At 36.3% G+C, this 20,613-nt stretch overlaps 3 protein-coding genes and 1 pseudogene across 3 annotated transcripts; 1 reads left to right on the top strand and 3 right to left on the bottom strand.

Moving 5' to 3' along the window:
• Positions 1–1,211: 1,211 nt before the first annotated feature.
• LOC125826066 (kinesin-like protein KIN-10A) lies at positions 1,212–5,165 on the bottom strand. The gene is made up of 5 exons (XM_049505370.1): positions 4,340–5,165; positions 3,169–3,324; positions 2,943–3,050; positions 2,697–2,807; positions 1,212–2,489 (listed from the first exon to the last, which is right to left on the bottom strand). The coding sequence occupies exons 1-5, from the start codon at positions 5,006–5,008 to the stop codon at positions 1,212–1,214; spliced, it is 2,322 nt and encodes a 773-aa protein (XP_049361327.1). The 5' UTR covers positions 5,009–5,165.
• Positions 5,166–6,160: 995 nt separating this feature from the next.
• Positions 6,161–10,715, bottom strand: LOC125826006 (protein unc-13 homolog). The gene is made up of 5 exons (XM_049505299.1): positions 10,112–10,715; positions 8,304–9,167; positions 7,767–8,219; positions 7,238–7,424; positions 6,161–7,155 (listed from the first exon to the last, which is right to left on the bottom strand). The coding sequence occupies exons 1-5, from the start codon at positions 10,700–10,702 to the stop codon at positions 6,182–6,184; spliced, it is 3,069 nt and encodes a 1,022-aa protein (XP_049361256.1). The 5' UTR covers positions 10,703–10,715; the 3' UTR covers positions 6,161–6,181.
• Positions 10,716–10,720: 5 nt separating this feature from the next.
• On the top strand, positions 10,721–14,160 carry LOC125825926 (disease susceptibility protein LOV1-like; annotated as a pseudogene).
• A 787-nt stretch (positions 14,161–14,947) lies between these two features.
• On the bottom strand, positions 14,948–18,866 carry LOC125826015 (heterogeneous nuclear ribonucleoprotein 1-like). The gene is made up of 2 exons (XM_049505312.1): positions 18,501–18,866; positions 14,948–16,280 (listed from the first exon to the last, which is right to left on the bottom strand). Exons 1-2 carry the CDS (start codon positions 18,720–18,722, stop codon positions 15,165–15,167), a joined length of 1,338 nt encoding a protein of 445 aa, XP_049361269.1. The 5' UTR covers positions 18,723–18,866; the 3' UTR covers positions 14,948–15,164.
• Positions 18,867–20,613: the final 1,747 nt, after the last annotated feature.

Here is a 20,613-nt window from a genome sequence, read left to right as displayed (position 1 = left end):
GAAGAGAGGTTTGCATCCTCAACTTCACAGTAGCAGCCAGGATGTCCCGTACAAAGTGAGCAAAATATTTCAAGTAAAATATTTTTCGCTTTGTTCAGATAAGCAACAAAATATTATAAGAAAAAAATGTATAATTTTCTCTTTATTTCCTAGACAAGGAGGGAATCTAAAGTATGAAGGTAGTCTATTTTTATTTTATTTTTGTTGATAAACACTAGTTACTGTATTTTTAAAAATATAAAAGTAACATATTTAGATATTACATAAAAATAAAAAAAAATTATTCCAATTTATGTGACGTTTTTGCTTCTTAAGATACAAACTATGTGAACTTTTTATAAATATTTTACTATGTATTTTTCATCATAATCACGTGAGAAGAATTACAACTTTAATATGTGAAAAACGCCGCATATTTATCCATAGTTGTTTCTAGCTTCATTTAAAGGAAATGAAATGAAATTAACCATTAGTTTCTATCAAGAAAAAAGATGGAAGGGTGAATCTGGCCATTTTTAGGATAGTTAAGGGATGTTTTTTGCCCATTGTGGTAGTAAAAGGATGTTGTTTAAATTTAGAGTATATTTGAGGGATGTTTTTAGCCAAAAACTTCGGTTTGGTCACTGTCGATTTGGTTCGATTTTTTCTATTTGAAAGTAATAAAATTTTTGAGGACATAACTTATAAGTCACTTTTTTAATGTTGCTTTGATGGAGTTTTTGGTGAGTTTTGATCCACTTTTTATGGTTATTTTAATGCAATTTTTATCCTTGTATGCTTATTTAATTGTAGTTTAATTATGATTGTTTAGCAATCAAATCCTATATATTAAAAAAAATAATACATTAAGATTAAAATGCTTCCAAAATATCTTCCACCAAGTGGAAAACATTCCAATTCTATCATATTATATATGTATGCTGTAGATATATCAAGTTTTTGCATATTTTGGACAAGGTTAAAAATAAATTGTAGAAAATAATTAATCTTTTGTGGACATTGCAAATGCCTATAACAAAAGTTCTATAAAATAATGTATAGAAGTTAAATAAGGTGGAGTGTATGTTCGTAAACAAACAACTTTTTCTCAGAAAGAATACAATGCCTATTATCTTTAATACAACAAATGATACAAACAATAACAAATCATCTCAGGATAAGTAATCCAAGATAAATAGTCTCAGCACAACTAATCCCATCATAACTCATCTTCAAACCAAACTACCCGTTAGTGTAGTGATAATTTCAGGATTCTCCTTTGACGCAGCTTCCCATTTCAACTCTAAATTCGGGTTGAAGTTCTCCTTTGAATCATTTACTTTCTCAGTAGAGAAATTATGATTTTTTGTTATAGGTGAATCCTCTACAATCTCTTTAACTGGAGGTGATTTCGATTCAGTGTCTTTAACTCTCTTTTCTGCAGGCATTGAGGGGGTAGTACATTGCTGAGAGAGTTCTCTAGAATTTCCGCAGAGTTTGAATATATTTTGAATTAGCTCTTTTCTGGAAGGGGCTGTGTTGTCACTAGAAAGATCATCGGAACGATCTTCTACTGTACTTACATTGCCAGAACATATTGTCTTTTCCTCAATAACCTCTTTTTGCACCTCCTCGACATAAGGATTCTCTTTATCCCCTTCACTGTCGTTACCTTCTTCTTCCTCCTCGAACACGGTGCTCAAGAATGATTTGTTGGTGAAATGTTGCAATAAGATAGAAGGATCTTCAATTTCTCTTGGATTGGATATGCTAGGATAGCCCAAAATTGCCTGAATTGTGTTACTTTCTGCTTTCTTTCCACAGTCCATATCAATAGATCTGTCCAAATCCATAGATTTCACCATTCCCGCGTCTTCAGAGTACATCTCCAGTAGCCGTTTCCCAAAGCTGTTTTCCTCCACTTCTGTTGATCTGCTGCCAACCCTTGAATGCCAAAGCTCGGACTCAATCTCCTCCAACCGCCTTCTAAGCATTTCAAACTCTTGTTGCTGTTGGAACATTCTTTCTTCCATTTTCCTCCTTTCCGTCTCTACGAATTCATTTGCCGTTTTCTGACATTGTTGGATCTTATATTCAAATTCATGTTGCAACATTTGAGTTCGCTCGTTTACTTTAACAATGATATCCTCCTCGGTTGTCTCCACCCCTCCTTGTGCTACTACTAGTTCAAGTTTAGACCTTAATGTAGCAATTTCTTCTTCTTTCTTTATAAGCTTTCTCTTAGCTTCATTACACTCTTTCTCTTTGAGCTTGTTCTCAATCTGAAGCTTGTAGATAAACTGATCCATAGCTGCAATTCTCGACCCCAAAATAACCGCTGATGAAGAATCTTCTGCACCTTTCTCCTTCAACGGCATATGAGGGCCACGGACAATGCATTTTGCTTTAGCACCATACTCTAGAGTAGAGATAGTTTTATGGAGCTCTTTAGGATCCGGGCTGGCACACAGTATCATGAGAATTTTGGACTTGTCATCCTCAAAGGAATCCTACACGAAATAGTTGAATCAATTTCTTACAACCACTAGTATTATTCCCATACTGTCTGTGGCTATGTTGCTCGGGTCCTTAAAAAATGAGGCTGGGTGCGTGTAGGATCCTCCAAATGTTATTCATTTATGGACGATCCAATACAGGTGCGGCAACATTTTTGGAGGATCCGAGCAACATAGATCTGTGATATGCACAAGACATACCTGTAAGAGCATAGTTAACTTGCTGTCTCGGAAAGGCACGTGGGAATCACCGTTAGCAATGGACTCAACCACCCTTTTCAGTGCACTGTTTCCCTGATTGATCTTTGCAGTCTGCATAATTTGATTGTCAGATACTAGTAGGAGATAAATGCATCAGGAGTTATTCATACATTTCAAATTACTGTTCAGAGGAAATCCGATAACAAACTTCAAAGAAGTGAGGTAAGTAAAAATGTGAAACTTTACCTGCATTTTTGCATCCAGACCAGTTTGACCAGCTTGTTCTATATTCTCAGAACCAGCCATGTCGACAAGCATTAACCGCCCTCCAACCGTTGGAACATCAATAATCATCTGCAACAACATTTAGCTTCCTTTATAAAAGATGAAGACAGATATCCTTGCTGAAAACAGAAAATAAATGAACTTCTTTCCATTTAAACATTGTTTAACGTATATTCAGAATTGATACCATGCAGTGGCTCCGAGAGCTCCGCTCATTGCACAAAGTGCTTTTCACTGTTCTTCTCTTCTCCACTTTCTGGATCTCCTTTGATATCTTTGTAGCCTCAGTACCGGAAATAAAAGTTGCATTTTTTGCCTTTTTACCGATAACTTCAAGTCTCACCTGCAAAGGTAAAACACAGGGCCAGCATTATACAGAGAAATACATAGTACGTAGTACTAGCTTTCTCATTTTCGAATTTGACATTCTTAGCCTAAGCCATCTCCAGCCCAATTTTAGCATATCCTAAATTCTGACTTGTGTAGTTGTGTTAGGCTTACAGATCAATAATGACAAGATCAATGGTGCTATGGAAAAAATATGTACCAAGGAATTAGGCAAAGTACTATAAAACATTGTCAGTTCAAGAATTAAGTGAAGTTCTATAAATCATTAGCATTCAGTACTTAATCACAACATCGTCGATTGAAAGTCAAGTATCGATATGTGTATAACAAATAATGAGGTCAAAATGCAAAGTCAATTCATTTGAGGAGAGATATTAGATATACATCATAAATGAGAAAATGTTGCGAAAATATAAAAAGAGTTGAAATGTGTATAGATGCCAAATGAGAATCACTTTTAACAGAGAAAACATTGATTCAGGCTGCTCATTTTCCAAGTATACCAATCAAGTAGTCCGTCTATTCCGCCACTTGAGAGAAACTAAATCATTTTCTAGAATGTGCTCAATACAATAACAACAACAACAACAACGTCAATACTCACTTACCATGTTTTCCCGTTTAAGATCGACTCATGTCTAAACGTGCTCTCTATGGATAGATACCAAGAAGTCTATTCCATCAATTGAGAGAAACTAGAGCATTTTCTTAAACGTGCTGAATACAATAACAACAATGTCTCTATCCCAAACAAGTTGGCAGCTATATGAATCCTCACTAACCATGTTTCCCCATTTAAGCTCAACTCATGTCTAAACATGCTCAATATGGATAAACATCAAGTTTACCAAGTAGTTAACATCAATTAAGAGAAATTAGAGCCTTTTCCTAAACATGCTCAATACTACAACAACAACAACAACAACAAATACTAGAAGTGTAAAATGAACTATATTTCAAAAGATCAATGCATCAATCAGGCAAAAAGTGTAAAAAAATCAAATTTTTACCTTAGAAGAATTCCCTTTAGACCATCCAAAACCAAACCCTCCACCATTATTTGTTGACAACAAATCATATAATTCCTCATTATATATCTCCAAAACAGTAACTTGCACAAATGTCCCAACACTTATTTTCTCAGTATTCTCATCATTTTCTTCAATCCCATCACCTAATATATCCCTTAAGGACCTATACACAATCCCAGGCTGCTTAGAACTCCCAAACATGTTGTAACTTTTGCCAGCCCCCGTCGGTCCATACATCATAACAGTACATTTATCTCCCAATTTCACTCCATTAATCCTCGACTGCACAAACTTCTTGTAAAACTCATCAATATCCTCCTCTTCAGACAATGACACACCATCAAAGCTAAAATCCCTATATCCTCCATCAGTTTTCACTCTTAACGTCTCGCGATCAGGATTCACCTGTAACGACGATAAAGGCTTCTCTTTCCTATCCGGGTAATCACGAATTCTTCCTATAACTTCAATAGGATGCTCTGCTGCTGCTGCTGCAACAGGGGCTACAGAATTCGGGTTCGGGGATGGTTTTGCTGTGGTGAAATTCAATCTGTGTTTTGCTTGTGGGGTTCTTGAATTGGGTATCTGGGTAAGATTTAATTTTGAAAATGGAGTTGGGGTTCTTTGGTTTTTCGGTGTCGGCGCCATTGGAGACCAAAACTGCTTAAATTCAAGAAACCCCAAATCAAGATTCAATCTTTTGCTCTTCTCAGAACTGGAAACAGTTAATTTTGCAGAAAATTTCAAGATTGAGGATTGGGAATTGAGAATTTGTCTGAGCTAAGAAAATGGAATAGGGCGGAAAGTGAAAGAACACAAAAAGTTCGTTTTTTTTTTTTTTTAATGTTTTTGAAGTGTTTAACGTTAGATTGGTAACGGCTAGTTTGTGAAAACTCTTTGTGATGTTAATAGCTGGAAAGCGTCGATCCATTAAAGTGGGCCAAAGGCTGATGTTAAATTTACCTATGAACTTGACGTAAATTATTTATTTCGTCTTTAAACTAACTAATTGAACCTATATACACGTCGATCTGTCTCATAACATAGCAAGTGGTCTCAAACTTTTGTAGAAGCATGACGTCTTGATAAAAAGACGAGAGAAATGTTAAAAATACCCCTAAAAATATACCTGAATAATTTTAAAAAACTTAATAATTCAGGTATTCTTTTTACTATTAGCTCAAAAAAAAGATCTTGACTTTGATATACTCTTTCGGATTTAATTTATATGTCTTACTTTTATTTTTAAATTTGTTTTGAAAAGAGTATTTCCAAAATTCATTGAATTATTTGGAACTTTCTTATAAAAATCGCATGTCATGTTTAAACCACAATATTTAATGGCACTTAATAGCTTATACAAGTATATATATATATTGTCAAAGTAGTTATCTCTCTTGAGTGATTTAGGAAAAAAAGATCAAAAGCATTATACAGTTTTCTCAAGATACTCATTTACAAACCTTTTTATAGTCTAGAAGGCTTTACTTTACAATCCTTTAAATAAAAAAACAACAACTTTCATAGCATATATACTTAGAAATTTTTTAGTTCAAAGTTACAAACTTTTTATAGTCTAGAAGGCTTTACTTTACATCCTTCAAATAAAAATAAAACTTTAATTAATAGCATATATACTTGGAAAATTTTACTTCTTCTTGATTTTTCTGTACAAGTGAAACCTCTCTTTTTCCGTCTTTTAGGCTTATGTCGCTCTGACTCTTCAAACATACCGTTTGGTGTGTGATTTTTGAAGGATCTGACACAGGTATGACAACAAAGGGTCCGAGTGACATAGCTTTTTTTTAGACCAAATTTTTTTCAACCCCTCCTCTTTGCTAAGTGGAATGTTTTCTTCAAGAAATTATTAGCAATTTTATCATTTCTATGACAAAGTACCCTCAAGATTGTGTTAGCATCTGATCTATTCCATTTTCCTGTTGTTGGTGGCATAGGCAATTTTTGTCCATTTCCCAAAACAACTCCAACTCCACTTGCTTCACAAGCCAAATTGCTAAAATCTTCAACCAATTGTTCTGTTGTTTGTCCCATTAAAGACACTATCTCTTCAACTATTGTAGCTTCTTTTTCCACAACATCTTCTAGTATCAAACCTTCACCACAAGTACAAAATACCCTCTTTAAACTTTCAAAATCTTCCTCAATCATTTGATGATCCATCCTCAAGAAGTTTCTACGCGGTCCACCGGCTAGTAAAACCATAAGGTATGCCTCGAAAGACGCCCTCATGACTTCTTTAAGCGCTAATGGTTGAGCTCGGTCAGTGAGGATAGCACACAAAAGAGTTAGGTTTTGTTTGAGTATCCTTAGAGCTGGTCGGATACGTGCATTCTCTACGTCCCCTACGTATAGGCTTGCGTAGAAGACGGAGTTGGAATCAAAGAACATGAGACGATAAGCAGCAACTTCTGATACGAGTTGGACGGATGCCTGGATGGATGAACGTGTTTGATCAAAGAAGGAACAGCATGCTAGCTGTCTGTTCTTGTTGTAACGGCTTCCTGGTGAAGCGATGACTCTTGAGGAGAGCGATAGAGTCTTGTCGAGGGAATTGAGCTGTTGAAGGAGGTAATGCAAGGTGTTAAGCCTTACATAAAGGCGTTGAGTTCCTCGGCTTGTTGAAGGACGGGGATTGTTATCTTCGTCTGTCAAATGCTGGTTTGGATCGTTTGATCCGACACTACAGGCAGCTTTCTTCCACAGCTTCACAAATTTTGAGTCTTGGCCACATCTTGTTAAAGGAGAAAGTGCAGGCATGTAGTTCTGTTTAGCCCCTGCAGAGAGATTCTGACTATCAAAAAATGACTCGAGCATCAAAATACTTGAACGAATAAGGTTTGTTGAACTTGTTCTTACCACATGACGCAACGAAGATAACATAATCTTTGAATAAGTTCTCGATGCCATCAGCGATATCATTAACCAAATTCTCAGTGATGATTGTAGGAATTTCGAAGAAATTGTCCACTGCTTCCTTGGAATGTCTCACTAGATCAATCGCTGATTGTGCATATGGCTCACTTTTGGATTTTGGATTCCATGTCTGCATAACAAAATATTTTGCATTAAAACAGTATAGTTGTCTCCGTGTGACATGTGTTCAAGTTGTGGAATCAGCCACTCATGCTTGCATCACCGTAAGCTGACATTCTTTTTTTAGACTGTCCGTATAACTTCAAAAGAATCATTCTTTATGAATCTAAGTACCATTCAAACAAAGGGCGCATTGCCTCTTTAAGTGAAGAAGCCCCCTTGGGTACATCCCTTCCCCCGAACCTGTGTGAACGGGGATGCTTTATGCACTGGGCTGCCCTATTGTTAATTACTTTTAGTATGACTATAGAAGCCCCTATTAATAAATAGTAAGAGTAACAAAATGACTTACTTCAGAATCTTTTGATCTCACAAGAACATCTTTCCCTTTCTTCAAACTATCTTGGATCCATTTCCTCAATAAATTAATTTTGATTGAGTCAACTTCATAAGGAATCATCTCCCTTACCATCAGTTTGCCTCCGTCCTCGGAATCTACAGAATCTTCCACCACCATTTGGACTAAAACCTTTTCGAGTTTCCCAGCCCTCTGCAACACTAACGCTGTCTCGCTCGTGAGGAATGTTGTACCTGCAAGGTATTGCCTTAACAAAGTTCCATAACAAGTATGTAACGTCACTGCTGCAACACCGGCTGCAATCGGATGCCATTTCTTGAGGACGGGAGTGAAAACTTCTTTCTCCGTAGCTGCCAATTCTTCTGTTGCATTAGCTAACTTGATGAGTGTCTCTATCACATCGTCGTTTTCAAAAGTTGTGATGTTTATATTCCGTTCTTCCAACATCTAGATGAAAAAAACAGTGATGTTAACGTTTTTATTAGAACTGAACATATATACATCTATTGATAGAAGTACTAAAATACAAACCTTATTGAATGCAGTCCTTAACGATGAACGGATAAAGTGATTCACTCTATTCCCCGTTGAATCATCTTTCACATCCCCTTTCTCAGCAGCAGAAGATACATATCCCGGAACATCTTCCTCTAATATTTTCGAAGCAGAGAACATAAGAGGAATAATATTTTCCATGTGAAAACTGGCATGATAATTCAACAATCTCTTCTCACACCATCGTTTCATTGAGGCTAAAACACTCTTTAACATCTTAAGATAAATAGGATCCCTGTCTACTTTCTTAGCATCATTTGCAACTTCCGTTAACATAGTCAATGTTGCACCAAGAAGATCAGGCTCGACTTGGTTAGTCACAACATATTGCTCGAAAAGCACCCATGTAAAACACAAGTTATGAATTGATCTAGTAATACCTAATGTAGACCATGTCTTTTTCATCAATTCAAGAAGCTCATCAACCTCATTAAGGACTAACGTATCATCTTTAAGATCAAATATCGAGCCTAAGAGAGCCGTGTAAATGTGGATGTTGAGAGGGAATCCATCAGCCCAACGGCATGTATCACTAGGAGTGTCATCAACACTTCTCCAAGCTAAGGAGACTACTGCATTGCATAGTGATTTCATGGTCTCGGAATTCTTGCTAGTGTCGATTGTTTTGATCTCACAAGCTTGAATGATGTCTAGTAATCGCGATGCAGATGCATTGTCTTTTTCTACTGGGATAGAAGGGTGAAGGAGAAGGCCTATATCCAGGATACGAAGCTGACGCTTTTGCCATAGATGGTATTCTTGAGTATCGTTGAATTCGTATGGTTTAAGGTGGCGTAAAAGCTCCAATGGTAAGATTATTGTCTCTGCTCTCCTCCCAATCTGCACAAAAATTCTTCCATTTGAGGTACTAAGGTAATGCTAGGATGCAAACATTATAAGAATTATGAGTTAGACAATAATAATGTTACTAGTAGTATTTAAGGAAGAAACATTTACTCCGTCTGTTTCAGTTTAGGTGTCTTAGTTTGATTGTATATGAAGAAAATAAGTAAAGACTTCAAAATCTTGGCTTATGGCCTTAATCTAACAATGTTTACAATGCATCGAAATGCTTTTTGAATCTTATGATTTTAAATATGTTGAGTTACTAAATATGTTCTCTTTGTTTTAATTTGTTTGTCTTACTTTCTTTGTTAGTCTACTTCAAAAAAGAATGTCTTTTCATTTTTGGCAAATTTATCATGTTTAAGGTCACAAGATTAAACAACATTTAGGTACATGCCACGCATCTTTAGTTTAACACTACAAAATTCAAAAATATTTTTTACTTTCTTAAATTTTGTGTCAAATCAAAATTAGACAAATAAAATTGAAACAAGTAAAAGTATTAAGGAGTAGCATTTTTCTAAACATACTAAAAAGGAAAATTAAGACTCACAAATTAAAACGAAGGGAATTAATAGAGAGATAAAGCATAAAGTAATAAAATTTGAAAATTATGGTTTATTAAGCAAAACACATTTTCTTTTGATAAAACAAATAAAAATTCTAAAAAAGAACTTTTTCTCAAAGCCATTTGCAATTTTAGAACATAAAAATAGTTTTGACAAAAAAAGACGTCATTTCTTTGTGTTGGTCGGTCTTTAATTTATGCCCTTCATGAGAAATACTAACTTTTTCACAGACATAAATTTATATTTCATGTCATAATATTCCACAAATTATATTCAAATGCAAAAGACTCATCATTTGGAAGGCAAAACGTGTAATTTTAGTATTAAAAAAACACTTAAAATAGTTTCAAATGCATGCAAATTACGTACTTGGCCTACAAGAGTTCTCATAAGAGTTTTCCTTAGCCTATTATCACTCTGCTCCGACACTCTCATCTGCAACCTCATAATCTCGGCGGACGTCAATGGCCTCCGTATCTTCACCTGCTGCACCGTCGAGCCCGAGGGTGTCCTTGGGCTCGCAACTCCAGCAGGTGAAGATGGACCATTAACACCACCACCGCCACCAGACTTCCTCCGCGACGGAGACTTCTTCAACATCTTCAACCCCAACGCCGTTTTCACCCTACTAGTTATCGCCATCCCTACCCCGGTCGGTTTCGGTGACCCGGGACACGACAAACCCGAACCTGACCCGGATCCATTTCCTTCACCCGACCCGTCCGATGACGAAGAAATTGCCGCCGTCCTACCACCAAACCCCGGCGATGACCTACACGCCGTGAAGAAAATCTCGTAAGCTGCCTCTCGAAAATCATCCCGATCGAGTCCTTCTAGATCTCCGAATGGCCATACGAGATCGACGACGATGATCGGGTCATCCGATTGGATAGGATTCGGGTCGGATTTTTTAGCGGGTTGAGTTTTTATAGTTTGGGGAAGGTGAAATTGAGGCGGCATTTTTTTTTTTTTTAAAAAATGCGGGTGGATTACGGCGACGAGGAGAAGTTTTTTTTTTTCTTAAAAAATCAGTCAAATATCAGGCGGAAGAGGGAAGCAGATGAGCATTATATTTTGGAGAAAAAGGAAGAAAAAAAAAAGTAGAAAAAAGAGAAAGATTTGATTGAGACAGAGAAAAAAAAAGAGAAGAGAAAAAGAATGGTTAAGGCAATTTCTGTTAGTTTGTTTGGGTGAAGAAAATGAGAAGCAAAGGTTGTTGCTAAATGGCGCCAAATACGTATTTTTCGGTTTATCATGCGATGAATTTATTTATTTTCTAGCATGGAAGGAGCGGAACTAGATAGAGCTAAAGGGATTCGTTTGAATCTTTTTTGATGAGAAATTATATTATTTATATAGAGGTAACGGCGCGGAGCGAACTTGGAGCTAGGGGTAGAAGGTTTGGAATTCGGATGAATCCCTTTTGTTGAAAAATATTTAAAAAAGTTTTATGTATATATAGTATGTTGAACCTTCTAATTTATCTAGTTCACGTGTTTACTTCTTCACATTTATTTGGCTCTGCCATTGTTTACTTCTTCGCATTTATTTAAACTACATAAATCACACTAGTTTAGGTCACAATTACAAAGATTCACGATAGTTTCGAATATTAATTCATCTACCATATTTAGTCCTTTGGATACATGTATCATTACTCTTCAGATACATGTATCCGACGGTTTTAAAAACCGAGCCACATGTTTTATTTGTTTGAATTAAATGATAGTAACTGATTTCCTTAATTAAAGGAGTAATTGAAAACTTTATAATATATGGACAACTAATTCTGCAAATTTAAATTAGTCAAATCTCTTAATATAAGACGAAAATCAAAGAGTGTATCTATGTTTAATTTATTTTATTTTATTACTCTTTAAAATAATAAATTCATTAATATTATTAATGACAAAAACATGTGTATTTTGATTATGTAATTTGATTTATTTTATTTTATTACTCTTAAAATAATAAATTCATTAATTGATGTATCTATTATCAATATATGATGTATCGAACAAACTAAACACTTTGATACATGAGTGTATATTTGCACATATATAACATAAACATGTGCTAACCCCTTAGTTACATAAAAAACTGATGGACTTTGACCAGATGACCACAAATACAATCAGACGTATCATGAAGACATATTAATCTTTTATTCCATATGAACAAGTAGACTATGGTACATGTACATTCATATGTTACATATCAATATCAAGTATTAATCTTATGTATTTATTATATGTATCTAGTATTAATTTCTTGTATCTAATTTGATGTATCAAGAAAAAAACAGGGTAAATGAAATTGAAAACAGAGTGAGGATAATTGAAAAACTCTTCAAAAACACGGAGATCTCTTAGTTCCAGTATCCAGAAGATCAAATCAATGAATCACCGACATAATTGGTCTCGAAAAAGATATTGAACAAGTGTGCAAATCACTGTTATCTAACTATTCATATTTTTCGTCCTCATCCATCCTCCCATATTGGAGTACCAGTTATTCCAATTATAGCCGGGGGGTTCGATATATAGCGGAATACATATCACAAAAACACAGAGTCAATCTGTGCATAACATGACGCCCTTGAACGAGGGTGATAGTTGGGCTTTGTTCAACAAGGTGTTATCTCACAGGGCTTCAGTTAATTTTACTAAACTTACTCAGTGTGAGTAATCCCACAAAATCCCCAACTCTGTGTAATATTTTGCAGAGCGGGAAATGGTTAGATGTTGTAATGGCTTACCAGGGATGATCAAGTATCTTGCATTGTACCTGCGATCTAAAAAAAGTGATGAGGAGTGGGAGATGCTGCATCAAAATACCCAACCATTTATCTCTTAATTCTGTTGTCTAGTTTATAAAGAGTTACCAGCAACCATGCTTTATTTACTTAGGTCATTTCCTCGAAAATCAATTGATAGATCCCGAAAAGTTGTCCCATGTGTTGATGATGGAAGGGTTATTATCAGCAAGACAAAGTGTTAAAGGCGAGCGCATGATGGACATGACTGAGAGATATCTGAATTAAAGAACTAGCTCATATGGTCGTGGTAGAGGTGCAACCAGAGGAAGTTCCAACAACCAAAAAATTCTTCAAGGCTTGTCACTTTGTTCAAGGTATGGAAATTTTTTGTGTCTCAAATTGTGAAGAAAAATGTTTTCTCAAAATCATCGATTTAAGACCAGAGGACTGTTCACTCTCATCGAGTGATGGACCACGTCGACTTGTGATATATCTAGGTAAGTACAATGTTGATATCCCTCCTAAAGTTTCTAAAACTATTCGGAGTCTTAGAGTGGTTCTTCTTAGAAACCAGCATGAATTGGTCAGCCCAGATAAAATGCTAAACCTAAAGGAGTTTGGAGTGCTCAGAGTTCTTGATTTTGATGGGATTGATTTTCAATGGCAGAAACTACTGACGAATATTTCCAATCTCGAGTTCTTGAGGTATCTAAGCTTCAAAGGGTGTATCCTCGATGAGTTGCCATCATCTATTTGCAAGTTATCCTACTTGCGAGTATTTGATTTGAGAGTAGAAGGAGGAGTATACGAGATAAAAATCCCAAACGTTCTATGGAAGTTGAGGAGGCAGAAACATTTATACCTTCCGCTAAAATTTGCAACTCAAAATGGTGAAAACCTCCAACTCAATAACTTGACACAACTTGAAACCTTGGTGAACTTCAACACAAGCTTGTGCAGAGCTAATGAAGTCTCAACACTTTGTAAACTCCGTTACTTGGAAGCAAAGGTTGAAAATAATTTCCCCGACTTTAAATCAATCACCAGTTACATGAGAACTAGTACTTCAAACGAATGTCAGCTACATTGCTCCATTGACATCATAGATTTGAATTGCTATGCAAAAGAATATAGTACTGTTCTAAAAGAATTCTTAAGTTGTGAAGTACTCCGAACCTTGCAATTCAAAGGATTTATTGGACTCCTATCACCGTCTCCTAAAATCTCCCCGAATCTCACTCAGTTACTTCTTCATAAGTCTCCATGCCAATCTTGGAGAAGCTTCCTAGTTTAGGGATTCTTGTCCTCACTGATAATGCCTGTGTGGGGGAGGAAATGGTCTGTTCAGCTTCAGGTTTCCCTCAGCTCAAATGCTTACGACTCCTCAATTTGTCCGAGCTGCAGAAAATCCAGGTGGGCAATACTGCCATGCCTATACTTTCCAACATAGAAATCAACAATTTGTCCGAGCTGCAGAGAATCCAGGTGGAAAATACAGCCATGCCTATACTTTCCAACATAGAAATCAACAACTGCCAGAAACTTGTTATCAACAGCATTCCAATGCTTCCACGCAGTATTGCTTGATAAAAAGAAGAAGATCCTGATCAGCTACTTTGTATCCGGATACCTCAAACAATTTTTTCTAGTCCTACTGTAACTTCTTGTAATGTTGCTTCTTTTTTCATATGAATGTTGTGTTGTTTGAGACAAAATGATTTAGTTTTCAACATTTAACTAGTCATTTCTTATCACATTCTGAAGAATCTAATCGAAACACGTAGTTGGTCAAATCATTGAATTTTGTCTCCCTAGTCTAACAGTATAATCACATACAAAGACGAACTACACTAAAGAATCAGAGTCTATGAATCATACCTTATCACAGAGTTGTTCCAACGCTTTTCAGGCAAGACGATTCTTGCTCATGAAATATATTGCAACACCTGCATTCTCGACTATTATTACCCAATTCTTTTAAAAAAATAACCCGCCACCCGACCCAACTAACTTAACCCCCACCCTAAATTGCAACATGAGTTGATGAAACAAGGCATAGATGGACTAGATTACAGTACAATGTTGAACAACACAGCAAAGATCAGAAAAGTGATGATAGCAGAAGATGAATCAAAGTCCACTTCTTTCACTCATAATCATAACTACAGAACGCCTTAGAATGGATACCAAATCCAAATAGATGAAGTTCGCCGTAGATATAGACTTGAGAGCCCAAGTTGTAAACAGTATGGAAATGGGTATATTTGTTAGGGTTAAGTTAGTTAGGTCAGGTTTGGGTTATATTAGGGTGGTAGGTAATTTGATCTGATTTGGAGTTTTCCATCCAATTGAAAGGGATGGGTTATAACAGAAGGTAAAACTAACTATATTAAACAACAGTTAGAGGGGTATTTTTTACCATAAGCATAAGCAAGCCAAATTAAAACTACAGTTAACAGAAAATATTACGAAATAGGCAAATACTAGTGACAAATACTTGTTGTAAACTTGAAACAACTGCAAACTTCAAAAATTAAAGCAATCCAACCAATCCCATTTAGCATATAATGCTTGCAAGAATTAACTGTATGTGGAACGAAACCAGTAGGCGAAGCCCTCCACTCCAGCTATAGGTGAGTTAATGGATGAAATCGAGCACTATGATCAGTGCTGTTGAGCCTGCCGACTTGGAACACCACCATAGCCACCACCATAGGTTCCATTTTGCTGAGCACCATAATTACCAGAACCTTGTGAGGTATCAGACCTCAATGTTGAATTTCCATTAGCATCGCCATAGCCACTGCCCATGTAACCTCCACCTGATTGCATGTCTCCCGATGCACCACCTCCAATAGATGGATTTCCATAAGCACCATCATTTACGCCATATCCACCATAGCCATAACCTTGATTTCCATATCCTGTGGCCCCAGTTGGAGACTGGCCAGTAGCAGATCCTCCGTTAGCAGCCCCACCTCCACCACCTGCACTTGAAGCACCCCAGGATGCATTACCATAGCCCATATTTCCATATCCAGAAGGAATCTGAGAGCCCCACGAGCTTCTTGGTCCACCAGCTTGACCACTACCATAACCAGTACCGGGCACATTTGGATTTCCGAAGGCAGCAACTGCAGGACTACCATATCCAGGATTGACACCCCCATAGCCAGGATTGGCTCCACCGTAACTTCCATAAGCACCATAACCCATGCCATTGTTGGACGATCCATAACCATAACCTGCGGTACCATATCCGGAGGAACCATAAGATGGAAAACCACCTCCGGTGTTTTGTGATTGCATGTATCTGTTGGTATCCATTCTGTCATAAGAACTGGGATTGTCACCAGATGCACCATACCCCTGGTAACTTCCACCACCCATACCACTACCACCGTTGCCTGTGGAACGACCACCAAAACCAGAATTACCATCTTTAGGAAGAGCACGTTTTACTTCTACTTGTTTCCCACTGAGATCATGATATGTCTTGTGCAAAACCCTATCTACTGCGTCTTCAGAATCAAATGAAATGAAGCCAAACCCACGAGGTCGGTTGGTCTGTTGATCAAACATAATTGCGACATCAGTGACATTACCGTAAGTTTCAAAGTAAGTTCTAAAGCCATCCTCAGTCAGAGTAGGAGGCAATCCCCCAACAAATATTTTCTTAGTCCTGGTATTTCCACCGCCTCCAAAACTTCTAGCACTACCCATATTTCCAGATTTTGGACCCTGTTGTTCCTCTCTGGACAAGGCCCTCTTAGCCTCAACCTATACAGAAAAAAATGTCATTGAGCTAAGTAAAAGAAAAACAATTTCAGATGCAAGCAAGATAGACACAAAGGACAGATTTTTTTAATAAAAAGATTCCCAAAATTTAAGTCAAATTTTCCATCAACTAGGTTATTACTTGGGGGGGAAACCTCTTACTAAAAGACATAAAATTATCATCTGAAACGTACTAAACTTCTGTTGAACATGCAAGCGTCTTATTATGACTTCCCGAAAGTAAAGATGAAACAACAGGCCTGGAAAAACAAATAAATGTACAAATGATTTGACATCTTAATAGAAGCGCAGCACTGAACTGTAAAAGACGCCACTTTAAGAAATTATCACAGGAAATCTTCCATTTGACAGTGCAACTAGTAACAATGGGATGATTCAACAAATGCCCTATTAAGTCACTGAAATGTTCAGAGCAAATAATGCTCTAATCTAGAAAGAAAATGCATATTAACTAAAAATAAATCACTATCATAGTGCTCTTATCAGTTACCTACTTACCATCACCACTGCAGAACTCATTGTGAACAAACTACTATCTATTCTCATTAATAATACCAAAAGAGGACATCAGGACTAAAATAAACCTGCCTGCACCCCATCAACCGAAAGAAGAAAAACTTATCTCTATCTACAAGTCAGCACACTGCATAACACAAATATTTACTACTCTATGTGCCACATTGTAGGACATTTTTTTCAACAAGTCAGATATTATTTTATCATTATCACACAAAGAAAGTGTCAAAAACATCAGGGAGGAAACAATCATCCCACTTCCCATCCACTGCATCAAGTGCATGGCTTGATAATGAAACACACTTTGCTGTACAGTTCCAGCTTCGGAAGGCACAATAGAGACACACCATCTAGCAAAATTATGATCTTATACAAAACTGACCATTATGCAGGAGAAGCAAGAAATTGCACTACAACTACTACTACTGCTACACATCGATCCCAAGCAAGTCTACCCATCGTATAACAAATAATTAAATATTCGAGAATCTTACAAATTTACAACTCTATTTACCACATTGTATATACAGTCCTCTAATCCACAAAGAAGGGCACATCAACCTAATAATTTTTTTGAAACATGAAAAGGAGTATAATGGTAAAAGAAACCCATTGCATCGAGGTGCACAGCTCGATCAACGGAAGCAATCTGGTCACATAATTCTAGCTTCCCAAGGAACAACAGCAACACGCACTATAGCAAAAATCATCACACATACACAAAACACCATTACACAGCACATTAGGAATCATTCAGCCCACATGGCACTCAAACGCACAACAGAACTACTGCAAAGAATAAGTTAACCTCATCCGCTGTTTTCACATTTAAAAAAAAGGACACAAGCAACACAGTGTGTACTCACAAAACTGACTCGAGAAACTATTATTTACAAAAAAAAAACACAATATAAAGATGCAGACTTTACTTAAGTTTCAGGAGAATATGTCTACTCGCAAAATTGTCTGAGAGAAACTATTACTTATAAGAAACCACAATACAAAAGATGCAGACTTTACTTTAACTATCAGGAGAACTTGATAAATACAAAATCACAACCAGAAGAAGATAACAAAACCATATCAATAAATTTCATAAGCATAAACCAGCTCAAGAAATGAAGTGATCTGAGAGACCCAAGAAAAGACTTAAACTTTAGTACCCAAAGAGCATAATCAAACTAAGATCATATCTGTATCAGAACTCAACAAGGATAAAGACGTGCATAAAATGGATAATCAGCAACCAAATAAAGACCCCACAACTCAAATGTCACGATGATAGACACAAAAGCACAACCTAAATTGGAAATGCCACATTAGGAAACACCCAGAAAACAACCACAAACAAGCACATTTAACCAAAACTCCACAACCCTGGGCGAAAAAGAGCAGAAAAATAAACAACACCCAGAAGCCCCAAATTAAAGAGGAACTTCACATCATGATAACAGAAGCAAAAACACATCCTAAATTGGAAATGCCACATCAGGAAATTCCCAGAAAACAATCACAAAATCAGTACACCTAACCAAAACTCCACAACTACAAAATTTCAAATAAAATCAACAATCACGACCACAGCCAAACTAATGACCAGAAGCTAAAACAGAGAAACAAACAAAATTAACGAAACCCCATTAGCTAAAATCACGAAATAAACAAAAAAAACACAAAAAATCTCACCGTACGTCCATCAATTACATGGGTATCCTGAAGAACCCTATCAAGAACACTAGGATCTGCAAATACAACAAACCCAAATCCTCTAGGCTTCCCAGTAATCTTATCCCTCATTACTACGGTCTGTAAAACATCACCATACCCTTGAAAATACTCCTTCATCTTCTCCTCTGATGTTTCCCATGATATCCCACCAATAAATAGCTTTGCTTGATCTGAATCCATACTTTTTTTTTCTCTCCCTCTATACTTTCTCTCTCTCTATCTATATATATATAAGATGTATATATATGTATAACAAAAAAATTGTAGATTTTAGTGTGTGTGAGGAAGAAGAGAGAGTGAGGGTTTGTGTAAGAGAAAATCTGGAAAAGAGGCGCCGACTGGGGAAGAGAATAGTAGTGAAGGATTATGAATTTTGGGGACAAGGAATGAACGGTTGTGATTTGACGAGATCAATGGTGGTGATTGAGAGAGCAAATTTAATAATTTTATATATTTTTATTTTAAAGGAGCATATGAATATTAACAAACGAGTTGTGGTGCGACAGTAAGTACTCGAGTTCAATTTTAACAATAAAAATGTTTAAGTTTGATGTAGCGAGCATGCTAACACACACGAAAATTGAAAAAAAATCGGTTAATTTTAATTGAGTGACCCTAAATGCAAAAAATATGGTGTATATTATGGTGAAGCTATACGAATTGTTCCACGTTTCATTACAGAAGGACCTGTAGAGGTTTTTGAAAATAGAGTGTCGAAAATCATATAACCAAAAAAATCATTGACTAAACTTGACAACTTTTAGATTATTATGCTTGTTGGACCATAATAAATAAACTCAATATCAATACTTCAATAGAAAAAGGTTCTTCTAATTTTTTTTGTGTGAGCCTTGAATGAGCTACATTCCCTTCGATCCATTTCCTGAACCAGAGGCGTCTTGCTTAGATCACATTTGTTTTTCTTTACTCCTGAATAGTGAAAGGCTGAGCCTTTTTTGTTCAACCCTAGTGTTGGAGCAACTACAGGAATTTCTCATGGTTCGCTACTAAATCATTTTTACAACTCTCAACTGACCTTGAATTGGCCAAAAAGCTTTCTATTTGAACGAAATTTCACAATTGCAAAAGTTTCGATTTCGATCGATTATAATTTTAACATTACTTGGTGAAATAGGTTCTTGGCTTCCGGACGAATTCTTTGTGAAATCATTACGGAGCCCTCTGCGGGGAGTTTGAAGAGCAGTACATATAGTCTCATCATTTATAGCGTCCATTTTGGGCATTTAAGGCAATTTACAGAAATTAGGCGATTTTCTCAATTTTTCGAGTGTGTTAGCTCATGAATATTGGTGGTATGACTTTTGCACGATTTTTTTACGAAATCATAACTAAATCCTTTGTAGGGAGTTGGGGGAGAAGAACGTACAATTTTACCATTTTTAGAGTCCATTTTAGGTATTTAGGGGCCTATTTTACAGAAATTAAGTGAGTATCTCAATTTTTCGTGTGTGTTAAACCATAAATATTTTTGTGATATGACTTCCGAACGATTTTCTTGCGAAACCATTACAGAACCGTCCGTAAGGGAGTTGAAGGAGTAGTATGTACAATCTCACCATTTTTAGAGTCCATTTTGAACATTTAGGGGCTAATTTACGAGAATTAGCTCATTTTCTTAAATTTTTCGTGTGTGCTATTCCATGAATATTTTGGTGATATGATTTTCAAACGAACTTTTTTGTGAAACCATTACGGAACCCTCCACAGAGAGTTGAGGAGGAGTATGTACAATCTCATCATCTTTAGAGTCCATTTTGGGCATTTAGGGCCCAATTACAAAAATTAGGCGATTTTCTCAGTTTTATATGTGTGTTAACCAATGAGTAATTAATTTAGTGATATGTCTTCTAGATGAATTCCTTACGAAATCATTACGGAACCCTCTGTACGGAGTTGGGAAAGCAGTACGTACAATTTCACCTTTTTTAGAGTCCATTTTGGACATATAGGGGCTAATTTCCAAGAATTAGGGCGATTTGCTAAGTTTTTTTTGTGTGTACTAGCTCATGAATAATTTGTGATATGGCTTTAAGAATATTTTCTTGCGAAA

The sequence above is a fragment of the Solanum verrucosum genome, unplaced genomic scaffold (assembly GCF_900185275.1).
Source record: "Solanum verrucosum unplaced genomic scaffold, falcon-dt-bn FXZP01000161.1, whole genome shotgun sequence".
Classification (NCBI taxonomy): domain Eukaryota; kingdom Viridiplantae; phylum Streptophyta; class Magnoliopsida; order Solanales; family Solanaceae; genus Solanum; species Solanum verrucosum.
The sequence above is the reverse complement of the archived record's forward strand: the minus strand, read 5'-3'. Positions and strand labels throughout refer to the sequence as shown.